This window comes from Haliotis rubra, unplaced genomic scaffold, assembly GCF_003918875.1.
Source record: "Haliotis rubra isolate DU_JTF1 unplaced genomic scaffold, ASM391887v1 Scf341, whole genome shotgun sequence".
Classification (NCBI taxonomy): Eukaryota; Metazoa; Mollusca; class Gastropoda; order Lepetellida; family Haliotidae; genus Haliotis; species Haliotis rubra.
This window is the reverse complement of record NW_025767015.1, coordinates 1,041,691-1,056,601: the sequence shown is the minus strand read 5'-3', so window position 1 is coordinate 1,056,601 and position 14,911 is coordinate 1,041,691. Positions and strand designations below refer to the sequence as shown.

Here is a 14,911-nt window from a genome sequence, read left to right as displayed (position 1 = left end):
ATGAATCTAGTTATTTTCTTATTCCTTATATAAAAACATTTGATTCTAGTCATGAATTCAAAATGGCTTGAACAGTCAGTGATACCTGTGAATATTGCCGTTAGAGATAAAGGCCAGGGTTCCCTTTGAATATTGAAACATTGGTACTTTTACTGGAGAGATGCGACAAGTGTATCATCTTGCAACAACAAAAACTAACATGATAATGTCAGTGCCTGTCCACTGTGTGATCAATTTGCCTCATGGTTTCTTTGATGAATTGATGAAGATGACATTTTTCACTGGTAAACATGATGATTCTTCCAATAAGGATTCACCTCCAGCACCAAGCAACTATGTACTATGTGATTATTCCAAATGTCAACAAATTCCCTCCTGACAATCAGAACCAAAACACTCATTGAAACAATGTGCAACACGAAACATTTGCAAGGATCATGAGTGCAAATGGTGACACATTTCCTTTCAAATTAATCCCTCATGTTCAGGAATGGTTGATCTACATGTAATTCATTGCTTAAGATATTCCTCCGATGCAAAATAATGCAAAGTTGATGTCTAGTAATCAACTTACATTTCATACTGGCAACACTAACATCAGTAACATTCCAAGTGGCAGTTCTGGCTCAGGGGGAAGCATGAAGGCTGTGGCGAAGAAGAGTAGTCCCCAATTGATAGTGAATGTAACCTCAGCAATGTCACATTCAAGAACACGGGTTACACCTAAAGTACTGTTGTAAATAGAAAAAAAATGTTTTTTCACACTTATATCTACAATTTATGTAGTTCATATGTGAAGGTGTGAAATATATGTGTTAACGTAAGTTTGGCCTAACTACAGTCTCAGTGGTAGGGAGATAGGACACATACAAAAAGGACTTTACTGAGGAGAGATTAGTGCAAAAATTAGCAATGTGTTTTTTTATAAGTCCAAAGCGATTTATTTGGAACAGACCATGGTTTTATGCAAATTAGTGTGTGGTGATATTGTATTACAAAGGATACTTTTTAAATGAACATTTTGAAATTAGACTTAGCTTCATTATAAAATGATAGCTGATGTAAAAATTGATAACTTTAAAGGTCACATAAACCCTAGGGGTTAAAAATACATAAATCACTAACTGGCATCGTTATAAATGCAACCCCGTCATTAAAACTACTCATTTCGACCTTTAATTGACTTAAATCGACCTTTTTGACAACAGTGCACAATTCTCTCCCGCGAACGAAATTTCAACCAATCAGAGCGGGGCGTCTCTGTGACGTCATATGAGGAATAGCTTTGAGGGCCGATGCAGAATTCATCTACATTTTAGGGGGTAAATTATCTTGTTTACAGGCTTGTATAAACCTGAAATCGTGACAATTGTTGTGGAAAATGAAAGCTATATGTTCTCACAATCTACTGGCATTTAATTTTGTCTCCTGCTTTGCCTAGTTTCCGAGTTACAACTTGTTTTCATAGACGCTTCTGTCACAATTGATTGGTGTCGTTAGGCCCTATTTGTATAATGACTGATCCTAATTGATCCCATTTCTGTGTTTTTCTACCTCGATATTTAATCATGTCATGTAAAAATCTGTTTGTATTCTCAAAACAGTGTTGGCCCATAAGTTTTCACATGCAATACAGCAATTAATACTCCCTTGTTGTAACCCGTGTTAGGTGGTATAAACCTACACATGTTATTTGTCATCATTCACTTGATGGTCAGTTAATGAATTTATAACAGGTATAATTAGTGGTAACACACTTAGATTACCCGACAAAGGTTCCCATTTGGCATTTCTTGTGTCTGGAGTAAATATTCAACATTATGAACATCGATCAAAGGATTAACCGATAACACGCGATTGATTAATTACTTTTATCTTACACAGCGGAATTGTCAAAAGGTAGTGTTTATGTATGTAGATTTACTAATCTATACTGAATACACTCTGCGTGGTCGGTGTCTGCGTAAAACAACGTCCTTCTTTCAAAGGATTAACCGGCAATACATTGATTGATTGCCCATTATTGGCTAACTAAATTACTGTTTTTAATGAAAGGCGGACATTATGCAATTAGTTGCCAGGTGTGCTATCTTGGGTGACCAATGAGACTATACACCAATACCTGAAAAGATTTATCACTTTTTCGTATATTAAACTGTTAAAAGACACATCATTTGGAACAGTTTTGTGGATATTGATGGATACATTCCTCAAACAAGGTAATGGCCTGATATTGTTCCTATAACTTTAATCTGTTTTAATTTTAATATTTGCATTTTGTTTTTTAATCATTTGTCGTAGCATTCAACAGAATCATTATTTTCGCCGTGAAGCGTAATGAGACAGACAACATACACTAGGGTGTGTGTGCGAATTATGATTCACATTGGCAAACTATAAAATGTCTAGATATTACAGTTCTGTTATAAATTCACTATAAGTATCAGCAGATCGTCAGCTTTTTATTTAGTTTCAAAATGCATAAAAGTATGATAATAAACTAATTAGGATTATAAGACCAAATATAAAGACGCACATTGACTAGTATCTACATGTTGGTGAGTGGACATTAACCATGTGAATGTAGCAAGAAATTTATCGCGCAGTATTGTGACTTCGACCCCCACCTGGCTTCCGTGGAAGAAATGCGTTATGTTATAAGTTGTGTCATGCAAAACCCTTTTGGTTATGATTCCAATACATATTTAACTACGAGTAGGAAGTAGTTTTGATTTTCTAACTTGATGAAAACAAACTATAATCTCATTAATTCTAACAGACTTTACGATTTTCAAAATGGCTGCTCCCCTATGTCGGGAACATCCAGCCAGTCTGTGGATAAATGCTATTTAGGTTTGTTTTCACTGAGTTACAAAATCAAAACTACTTTCTACTGGTAGTAAAATATGTATTTTATTGATGGCCAATAGGATTTTGCATGACATAGCGTATAACATAACAATTTCTCTCCTGGCAGCGAGGTGGGTGTCAATATAATACTACTTACAATATTATTGTTACTTCGACCACAACCTCACTTCCGAGGAAGAAATCGTTATGTTACAAGTTGTGTTATGGAAAATCTTTATGGTCATCAATCATATACATATTTTACTATAACTAGTAAGTAGTTTTGATTCTTTAACTTCCGTGAAGCGATCTGAACACAAGTAAGATATCGTTTCAGGCTTCCACAACGCTCGCTTCGCACTCACAAACATAACCCATTTAGCACGAACTGCGGGATCCTGTGGAAATCTGTGCATGGTGACACCATCACCCGACCTCTCGGAGCAATTGACGACAAAGCAACGATTCGGCATGTCGTCGTTCATGTCGAGAAATCATCAAAATGATGAGCGTGCTACACACTTTCTATACAACTAACTGAAAATCATTCCTCATATGACGTCACTGCAGTGCTCTGGCGACAGAGTTACGTAACCTGTCTGTGGTTTCGTTGGCGGGCGAGAGGGAAGCAGGCGACTTTTTGGCCACTTTTAATCGCTCGGTATTAATTAACCACAAGTTTTTAAAGAATAAATTTGGTGTTCCGCATAAGACTAACCACAAATCTTTCATATGTAATGGTTAAAAGAGTAACAAAAAACAAAGTTTAGTGGTTCTTTAATGCTGAAACTATTAAGGATGTAGCTACCATGGAGTCTCACTATCACTATAGAAACAAACAAGAAGGAGGGGTCGTCTCAAAGCAAAACCAGAACGGGGGTCGCAGACGGATGTTGGGGTCAGGTTGGGGGATAGAGATATCCGCTAAGATAAAATAATCCTTTAGGGGAATTAAACTGGGGAAGTAAACGGCATGTCACAACAATTTTCAAATGATATCCAGTCCTGTCAATCTTCGGGTGGTCATGCTACCTATGTATTTTGAGACTTTTAATACGATGGCTAATTTAATCTTTTCTATGGGTATCATACTATTTTACATATCTCAACATAAACTTTATGAAAGAAAGACATGAAAGTTGTTAATCAATAGATGAGGCATATTCAACACACATGAAAAAAGCATAGAATATCTTTGAGATGACATCTTGTGCGTGTGGGCAACACATGCATTTCATGCCAGGTGAGTCGAAGGTCCATCGTCATACCTGGCTGAGCGACCTAATTGCCATCTATAGTCTAATCTATTGTTTTCAGGGAGCACCTTTAGAATACAGCACCACAACTTCTCGTGAGGACGATCTCTGCCATAGGTCACGTGTCATTAAGACAAGCAACCAGTTTGTGAGAACCCGTCGGACGCGAACCCGCGACCTTCGGATTGTTAGCTCGACAGCTAACCGACTGAGCTACGTCCACACTGTTGCACAATGTGCAAATTTATCGAGTCATTCCTGTGACGTCACGGAAATGAACGGAAAGAGTCGAATAGGTCACGGACAATTACGAATGCTACGAGCAGACTTGGTGTCTCGTGATTTTATTCTACGGACAATTGCCGAATGGATCCGATGCCATTTGGCACACTCGTCCCATTCCGTAATCTACAAATTAACGTGTGGCGTGGAATGAGCCGATATGCCTCAAACTGAAAAGGGTTGTTGGCGTCAGGCGCCAGGCGTGAGATTTCACGGGTGCATGCATGAATGACGCGCTTTTATATAAATCGGTGATTTTGTGACAGAAAAGTAATGTAGGGAACACTGTAGGGATAATGTGGATCGCACTAAGGAACGAGGGAGACATGAGCATGTCTAGTGATGGCACGAGGGTGAGTTAGCCTTCGAATCATTACTTTACAAAATTTATGTTGCGTGTGAAAGAGGCTTGAGTGCAAATTCCAGGCCAATTTCCATTAGCCCAAAATTTCTACATTAACCCATTTCTTAATGTACTTTCGACGTTTTTGGTTACCCGTTTTGTGTGGAAAAAAAGTATTAAAATGCAAAAAGGAAAAACAACAATTGGTACTCACGTATTATACCGGACATGTACCTACTATATTGGATTAGGTCCCTAACCCTAACCCTAAACCCTCAGCCTTAACCCTTACCCTAACCCCTTGAAATAATCCTAATAAATAGAATGCATTGACCGAACCACCGGACATGTACCTACTATGTTGCATTAGGTCCCCAACCCCCAACCCTAACCCTAAACCCTAAGCCCTAACCCTAGTCCTCACCCTAACCCTAATCCCTTGAATTAATCCTAATAAATAGAATGCATTGACCGAACCGGCACAAACACGACTGACGTGTCTAGTGTAATGCATTATTACCGCTTCGAAAAATAAAATACTAATAAAACACTTTTCCATGTAATGGTGCAAATTAGTGAATGACATATATATATATATGTAAATATAATAAATTACAAAATACAAAAAACGTAACACCTCAGCACCCCGTAATACAAATAAATATGAGCGTATTAGTGAAAAAAGAAAAATATTTCAAACTGGTGCTTGCAAAATATTGCGCATCCGCCAGTATACAACTACTGGAAACTCTCAACATCGTTGGGCTTATGCAATGACATAGCTCTTAGAGATGAAACACCAGTGAACGGAGCTTATACTCACTCGCTGAGCCAGACAACCGTGTTGCCATGCTGGCGTCATAGGGCATTGTTTCGAGAACGTGCTTTCGAACAAAATCACATTACATTACGTAAAAGGGTATTATGACGTATTTTTAAAATTTGTGGTGCTGTATTCTAAAGGTAGGCCGTTTTCAGCAGCTGTTTGTATTTTTTCTAAGTTTTGCCCGATTTTACAAGTAAACATGCTTTTCAGGATATCCTATTGCACATCCCAGTAGGGGGCCTAGTTAGGCCGATGTCGGTTATTTCGACATCTGCTATTTGCAGTTGTGTAAATTTTAGGGATACAGTGAGTGAGTGAGTGAGTTTGGTTTTACGCCGCTTTTAGCAATATTCCAGCAATATCACGGCGGGGGACACCAGAAATGAGCTTCACATTTAGGGATACAGAGGAATAGCCTAAAAACAGTTTATTTTCTATTTCTGACAGTACTTTGATTACACACACTCAAAAGTTTTGGCTCCTGTTGAGGGAGAACATTGAATGTAAACTGGTACACAAGTACGGATCCCCTATGTGCAGAGATATCCAAAACAATCTTCCGATGGCGACAACCACCAAACGATAACGATGACGTCACATGCTCAAATATTTTATGCTTGTAATAAGTAAAGCCATCTACATGGCAACATCATTTTTTAGTGTTTAATTAAGTTTTTCTGACTTTATCTAGTTTGTATTATCATTATTGCCCTGATAATGCACAGTTGTGCAGAAATGTTTTTGTGGAAGGTCACCTCGGGGATGAGTGGTGATTAGGAAGCCAAGTGACATCACTCATTCACAAACATTGTGTTGTGGTGTGCCATTACAATGAGAAAATATGAAATTTGAACCTATTAAACCATAAAATGCTGCAATTTTATGGTGTGTAAGAAACATATTACTGTACTGGTGTCTGTTGGATACCATCTATCTTACAAGTAGTAGTAAGATAAATAGTACCTGACAGACACTCAATTAGTAATCTCTATATCTCCATCCCATTTATGACAATTGGGGGCGGGGCTTCCTGATCAAGTTGCCTTGATAGAGGGATATCTTTTATGTAGATTTCTAACCTCTATGTCAATAAAGTACAAAAACAGCAATAGTTTGAGAATGCCCCTACTCACATGACATTTGCCTTTGTGAGAACGTATGGCCTGGTGTGAAGTCCTCACCTTGGGACAGGTGTGGTAATTTCCTTAGGTGGTGGGTTGTTTCATACATACATGGCAACATTTGCATGTTGTCAGAGTTTAGCATAATTTTACCTGTATAGGTACATTGGGGAACTAATGAAAAGAGAAAGGGTAAATTAGATCAGTTTAATCCAATATTAAATTAGCAATGTTCTTCACATGATTTTTGTCATCGCATAATACTCAAATCTTCTTTTCTACAGGGGATTTGTTTGACATGCTTCTGCCAATGTTGAGCATATATCAGGAATATGTTCGCAATCATCACTACAGTCTTCAGGTAAGTGTTATGTTCAGATATGGCTGGTATTTTCATGTTGCCTTTAAGGTTACTAGCTGAAAGCCAAGTCTGCTTGTCTTATGGAACCTTTGTCATTCATTTGGTTTGTTGGTGCAGTTGTTTCTGAAGAGACAAAGCTAAAAATTCTTTGGTTTCAGTATATTAAATTGAGTGCATGTTTGGTTAGTACTTGTGTGTGTGGTAAAAAGGGTTTTTCAGCTTGTGTGATTGTCAGTACTTACGGGTACTTATGAGAGTTGCAGCTCGTATATGTTCCAGTTGCGATAGTGAGTACTTCGGATGTATCCTAGGTCAGTCAGTCAGTCCGTCCGTCCATCAGTCAGTCCATCAGTCCGTCTGTTGTGGTTAAGTCGCCACATGTTTTAGTTTACAGTCAGAGCGTCTACTAGGAGCGCTCAGATTGGATAGGCCTCAGCCAATCGCTGATAGCCTTACTTTTCGCATCCGGGTGTTCACTAACGGGTGGATATATAAGCGCTGTAGCGCGTGTCAGTAGTCAGTCCGTTACGACCAGCAGCTGGTTGGAGGTGAGAGCTCCCCTCTCTGTACGTTCTGTATAAGAACGAAACCCTCGTACGTTCTGCATAAGAATGAAACCCTTTTCCCCCATCTTACTATGTTTGTTTAATAATAAAGTTTTAGACAGTTTGGGGTAATTAAGGCCAGACAGGGTGGATGGATTCATCTTTGCTGGCGTGGTGACTCCATGCATCTCGTTTTATTGTTAGAGAACAGTAGCAGTGTTACAGCTGGTTAAATCGCCAAGTGATGTCAATGGATCACATGACTCGCTGTAGGGGTGAGGTGCGGTTTATTCAGATATTTTCTTTAATCATACATCAAGCCCTGAAACACACAACATTCTTAGAAACATTTACACATTACATAATGTTTTGCATAGGTATCACAATTAGCTTACCACAATTCTGTAGTCTATACATTTACACATGTGAATTATACCACATTATAAACTGTCAAAGGAAATAATAATAACATGAAACTATATGCACAACGTTGGTTGTGACACCAAGGGAGATAATTCATTGCCAAATAACACATTTGCCCAAATAATGTTAAATTACAACAATATGTACACATATCTGACAGACAATAAAGTTCACAATTAACATGACATACAACCAGATAAATATTTGGTAACCCTTAAAGGTTACCCGAAAGGTGTACATAAAAAAAAGGATATACATTGACATATAAAAATACATCTTACCCATTTGTGGAATAGAGCCTTACTGATTAGACTGTGTTGTGCTGATACATATGTGACCTGCCAATTACAAACATAATTCATCATTGTGACAATACATTCACCATCACTGACGATCTCCGTTCACACAATACAAAGAAAACCATTGTAAGCATATACAAAGGAAAAGCTGAGCACCATGGTTGCTCATACAGAACATTCATCAACATGACAATGCTTTCACAATTTTTTCTGTTCTCCACTCACAGAACACACAGAAAACCATTGCACTTAAATACATTTAGAAAACTGAGGGAAATGGTTGTAAAAACAGAACATTACTTATAATGCTATTTTGTTTTACATGAGTTATAATACAATACAACATGAACTTTGGCTTTAAGGTAATTAACCAAGTTTAGTAGGTTTACAACATGACCATATATTACAAATTACTAAATAACATTTAGACTGCAATTAATTTAATGGAGATGTAAAAGAACAAATACACTTAAGCATAATTTAGTGTTAAAGTATTTAACTAACCTGTTTGATGCTGTTTAGTGGACCTTGTTGCCTTGTTGCCTGGGTGCTGTGCTGTGCTAAAGTGTTATTACAAGGGTGCTCAGATTGGTGCTTGGGAATTATGGGAATTTAAAATTAGCCAATTAAAAGCTAGGAATTAGGGTCATGTGATAAACAATAATCCAGAATGAGACCATACTCTAGATCCAGCATATTTTGTGAATCCTAAACATAATAAGAACGTTTCAGATGAATGAAATTCATCTGAAATACTTGATAAATACAACCAAATGTCAATATGATTGACATACGCATAAAACCACAAACTTTAGAACACTACCACCAACCTTCAATATTTTTAGTGACCTTTTTTATGACTTATATAATATTTTTATTCTTATTTTACTTGTAAACAATAAAACACTATAACACCATTTTATATTCAATAATTGTAAAATAGTTCTATACAAACAAACCAAACTGACTTATTAAAAACATGAAAAATGTTTCTGCTACAGCAGTTAGGAACAAATAGGAATTAGGTAGAAGTCCGTTTAAGGTTGTTAAGCAAGATATTGTTGGGTTTAGGGAGGTTTTCATGCAGCCTTTTGTTTTATGGTGGTGCATTACAATTACTGCAGAACTTAGGCAAGTTGGCATTAGTTGTAACCCGGTTTTTACCATTTGTGAGACGTTGTTGCACATGGTTGTTTTTGTAGAAGTGAATGACGTTTACTGCAGAACCTAGTCGAGTTGGCATTAGTTGTGACATAGTTTTTATCCCATTTGCGAGATGTTGTCGCACATGGTCGTTTTGTAGCAGTGAGTTATGTTTACTTCAGAATCTAGTCCAGTTGGTGTCAGAGGTGACACAGCTTATAGCATTTGTGAGACGTTGTTGCACATTGTTGTTTTGAGGCAGTGAGAAGTTTACTGCAGAATCTAGTCGAGTTGGCATCAGATGTGACACATGAAACCATCTTAACTTTTGTTACATTGTGATCTTTTGTGCTCTTGTGAATGTGTTACAGTACTCTAACCATATGAAACCATGTCCGTCCAGAATGGTGTGAAAGCGTGAGCATTATGTCGATCAAGTGCTTAATTTATATGTTGTTATCATAATAAATATACTTTGTTTAACTATACCGTCTTGAATTGTCGTTCATCCCGCAACATAAAATGGAAAGAACATGGGCCAGAAGAACGAGTTTGGCCGTTAATGTCACCATAACATCTCATATAAAAATACACAACGCAAAGTCCATCATCATACATGACAGCCAGACATCGTCCTATTACATGCGTAATGTTTTGTGTTGTTTTTGTGTTGTTTTGTGTTTTTTCAAGAATTGACCTTCGCATTTAGTCCGTGGAGCCATATTTTCTCATAGTGCATTTCTTTTAACTATAAATATCATCTCCTCCAAAACTACTGGACCTACGTACCTAAAAGGCATTTATCATGCTTTTCCTGAATCTTGCCAATCACGTTGCTGTCAAAAGGGACAGAAAATTCAATGATGTAAATAAATTCATTGGCTTTATCAAAACGACAAGATCAGGTTGGCTGGAATTTTTCTGAGGCTGTATATGGACCTATTCCACAGAAGTTTGACAGCATCATTTTCCATGATGCCCTGGTTCAGGGTCGTACCATGGATGACCTCGGAGTCAAAGCCACAGGCATGGCGGAGACGGTAGTAAAAGCATCATGTCGCTTAAGATATGCTGTTTGTGCCAAAGAAGGGCATCCACTGACAAAGTGTTGGACAGTCTCTGTAAATTCATTGCAAAGTCGACATTTCATACTGATATTTTGCTTAAGAATCACATTTTGGCGATTGCGAGTGGGTAGTGACTGGTCCTGGGCAGCAAAAAAAAAGCCCTCCGTTTCACATTTAAGACCAGCCGATTTCATCCAGCTGAAGGAGTCGGTTGGATTGCTGTTCTGTTCCACACACTGCATGTACACACAAGGCAATGGTTTCTCAGAAAGCTTCTCCGCAAATGACCGACTCAGGGCAAACTTGGTGAAGGACACCACCTGGTTTACTCCCATCGCTGTACCATCCAGCAGTACATTGCCATCTAACAAAATCAACCTCAAATTTAAGATTTATTATTATAAACTGCAACTTTTTTAAGTGACATTTGGAAGCTGGTATGATGAAGAGGGAACAAGTTTTATAGATTGACAACTTCTGCAATAGATGCAACATCAATATTTTTGTGTATAGGGGGCGCAGTGGGCGAACTGGCTAAAGCGCCAGGCTAGTGATCCAGCGAGCTTGAGGTGATGGGATCGAGCCCACCTGTGACCGGGTGTAGAAACCTTGGAGTCAACTTTGTGTGCAGACTCTCTCAGTTTTGTCACAACCCCTAGTGTACAGTACACAACCATGTGCACTTAAAAGAACTCACGAATCTGTTGGTACATGACCACATGGTGGCCACATGAATACGTGCAAACACCTCAAAATTCTTCCATTTGTCATCATAGAGTGACCTAGTGGAGGAGCGATGCGCTGTAGCGATGGCAGTAGCGACACTCTTAGAATATCCCTTTGCACTTATGGAGATGCGCCAAACGTGAAGATGGAGTGTGAGCAGAGACCAATGCAGCTGATCGGAGTGTGGATGCACCAGAAGATCGACGCGTTCAACAAGTGGTACAGGATCTGGATCGGCCAGTTCTTGTAGATCGACGAACCACCCTCTGGCTGGCCAATAGGGCGTGACCAAAAGCAGTCTCATCCGCTGAGTCATGGGCAGTTTCAGTAGTATGTGTGGAAGTAGGGCCACTGGTGGAAACGCGTACGTGTTAAGGTCGTCCCAAGGAATGGCTAGAGCGTCGAGCCCCCCAGGCCAGAGGGTCCGGAATCGGAGACATGAACAGAGGCAACTGGTGGTTGAAACGAGTGGCAAACAGATCCACTGTCGGAGTCGTCAGTGGAAGGCAGATGGTCTGGAACACCTGTGGATGTAGTTTCCACTCTGTCGGGGAGGGATGAAGTGGCCGGGACAGAGAATCCGCAATCACATTCTTCACTCTTGGAATATGGTTGGCACAAACGGAGATGTCGAGATTGTCCACCAACTGGAAGAACCGTTGTGTCCACTGCAGGAGTTGAGAAGACCCTGTCGATCCCATCCAGTTGATGTGCCACACTACTGCTCCATTGTCTGACCGGACCCTGAGTGAGGTCGATTGTAGAATCTCTTGTCAGTGAGTGATGGGAAGAATCACTGCCCTGAGCTCTAGAATGTTGATGTGGTAAGCGCGATCTCTGAGAGACCACCGCCCTGCCACTTGCTGATTGAGAAGGTGAGTCCCCCACTCATGTAGAGATGCGTCTACGTACAGGTGGTGAGTCGGGACAAACGGCCTTAAGCAGACTCCGCCGTAGACATTCAACTCTTCCATCCACCATAGGAGATGGGGATGGAGCGTTGGAGGTAACGTGATCAGGGAAAGCGGGTTGCCCACCCTGATGTGTGGAGCCAGGAATAACTGCAACGGTCAAAGCTGAAGTTGACCCCTGAGGGTCAACACCTGGGCCGACGTCAAGAGACCCAGGAGCTCCTGCCATTGACGAGTCCTGGGTTGAGACAACGCAAGGGGAACTAATCGCCGGATCTTGTATAAACGGTCTCTCGGCACAACAGTCTGTTGAGCTCTGTGTCAAACACCGCCCCCGATAAACTGCAGGCGGCCTGAAGGGAATAGCTCCTACTTTTCCATGTTGACAAGCCAGCCTAACTGGTGAAGTAGCTGCATCATGAACCCCATGTGACGTAGGAGGAGTGCACAGTTGGTCTGAGCCTGGATACAGTCATCGATGTAAGTTTCAAACAGTATCCTCTTGCGATGGAGGAAGCTGGTGATGGGCCTCGTTAACCGTGTAAATAGCCACGGAGCCAAAGAAATTCCAAACAGGAGCACACGCCACTGATGGTGGGTGCCCTCGAAGACGAAACGAAGGAACTTGCTATGGTCCGGGAAGATCCGTATGTGAAGGTACGCATCCTGAAGGTCTAGGCTGACCATGTAATCCCCCGGTTTGATGATAGTCTTGAGTAGAGTCACCAACACCATACGGAAATGAGGCGGTGGTTGTAGGAACATCTCGTTGAAGATCTTCATGTTGAAGATGAGTCTCAATTTGTCGGAATCCTTCGGAACCAGAAAGATTGGAGAGTAAAACCCTGGGTCAGCAGGAGTCGAGCCCAGGCATTCGATTGCAAGTTTCTGAAGAAGCGTAGCTATGGTGGATTGTAAGCGCAGTCGTTTGACGAGCTGGATATGTCCTGTGCTCCGGAAATAATGTGAGAGGAGGGTTGCCGATGACTGGAAGTTGAAACCCCTTGGACAGAGTGGAGAGAATGTAAGGGACGTCTAAGATGGTCCAACTGAGGGCATAAATCCCAAGTTTTCTGCCTACTGGGGAAGCTTTGATAGGTGCTCTGATGTCTGCAAGTCACCTCTGAGTGATCGGAACTGGAAGCTGGTCCAGAAGCAGTGAATGACCAGCGCTGACGGTTGCAACGCTCTCTGGTCGAACCTCTTCCTCGAAAAGAAGTAGGAGGTCCCGAACGAAGATCTGGGTTGGTTGGCACTTAGCTAGCTGGCCGCCGTGGACGCAACGAATCTTCTACTTGTAACCGCTGAAATTTCAATAGCTCCACAGAGACCTGCAAATGAGCATCCTGCCCAACCTTTGCGGCTATATCTCTTATAGCCCCATTAAAGAGTGATCTGCCTGACCAAGGTTGACAGAAAAGATCTGTCCGAAATCTATCCTCTCACGAAGATAAGTGAAGCAGGCCCCTTCGCCGAACCACCGTGAGGTAGGAGAAAAAAATGGGCCAGCTGATCCAAGATGGTCTGGAACTGCTCCTGTAACAACACCATCGAAGCCCGAATATAAGCCTGTAGAGGGGAAGCCGCATGCGAGACAGACATAGCCACAGCTTCAGTCGCCGTCAAAACCAAGTTGAGGGGAGCTAAGATCCATCCGGGTGCGCAACTAACGGTCCTCAACCAGAAAGGGATGATAGGCTCTTTTTAGATCCCAAAAGTGCAATGTCATCCTCCACAGAAGGAGAGACAATCAACGTAGAAAACCCATGAGCATGGGAAGCCGCCAACTTAAAGCGGTGTGCCGCAAATCCATCCTTAACCTTCCTTAAGTTGTCAAATGCCTCATCATGAGAAGCCGCAATTTGAGTAATGCAGGGACGAGGTGGAAAGGTGATAGAGCCGAAATCACCTGATTTCATATCAAAGCTAGTGAACAAGTCCGAAGGTGAACTGCTACGACGTAGTCGAGGTTATCAGCAATCCAAACCAGTAACTGAGGTATGTCGACTGCATCAATGCTAACATCTGAAGCTGAATTACCATCTGAAGTAGGAGAAGGTGTAGCCAATTGAGGAGCTTCATCCACGGAATGAAGTGGAACGGTTGGAGGGCCAGCTGGCTGAACAGTCGGGGATGGAGCTGGGACTTGCTGACGTAAAGCCGAGGCCACAGCATGAATGATGGCATCAAAATCAAGAGGTCAAGACGCAGAACCCTCAGACGACGGATCCCAAGAAACCGGTAAAATAGGCCTGGCCGAGGTGATAGACGTAGTACCTGAAGTAGGAGGCAAAGTAGAACCAGAGGCTGGCATGGATGGATGACCTGGCAAAGTGGCAACGTTGAACCAAGAGAAAGTGGCACACTGGAAGACTGTGGTACACTGGAAGTAAGCGTCGCACTGGAAGCAAGCGACGCTCTGACAGGAAGCACTGAACCAGGACCAAGCGAAGCATTGGAAGCAAGCTGCGCTCCGACAGTAAATGCCGAACCAGGAGCAAGCGGTGCAGCGCACAGGAAATAGGCAGTGATCCATAGACAGGTGTGACGGCATACGAGGCAGATGTAGAAAGCGCCACACTGGAACTCAATGTCATACTTGTAGAAATCACAGGAGGGCATGAGAGCGCCGAACCGGGACAAAGCGCTGAACTGGAGACAAGCGGCGCATGGGTAGAAAGCGTAGAGCCAATCACCGTGCTGGAAAGGGCCGAACAGAACGTATTCGCCACTTGAGAGTGAATGCTGGGCATCAATC

At 41.4% G+C, this 14,911-nt stretch overlaps 1 protein-coding gene across 1 annotated transcript in view; it reads left to right on the top strand.

Moving 5' to 3' along the window:
* Positions 1-14,911, top strand: part of LOC124284672 (ras-specific guanine nucleotide-releasing factor 1-like) — a 1,084,942-nt gene that overhangs the window by 68,033 nt on the left and 1,001,998 nt on the right. Inside the window, exon 3 of the mRNA XM_046720776.1 lies at positions 6,963-7,039. Within this exon, the coding sequence (XP_046576732.1) occupies positions 6,963-7,039 (77 nt within the window). The remainder of the gene's footprint in view (positions 1-6,962; positions 7,040-14,911) is intronic.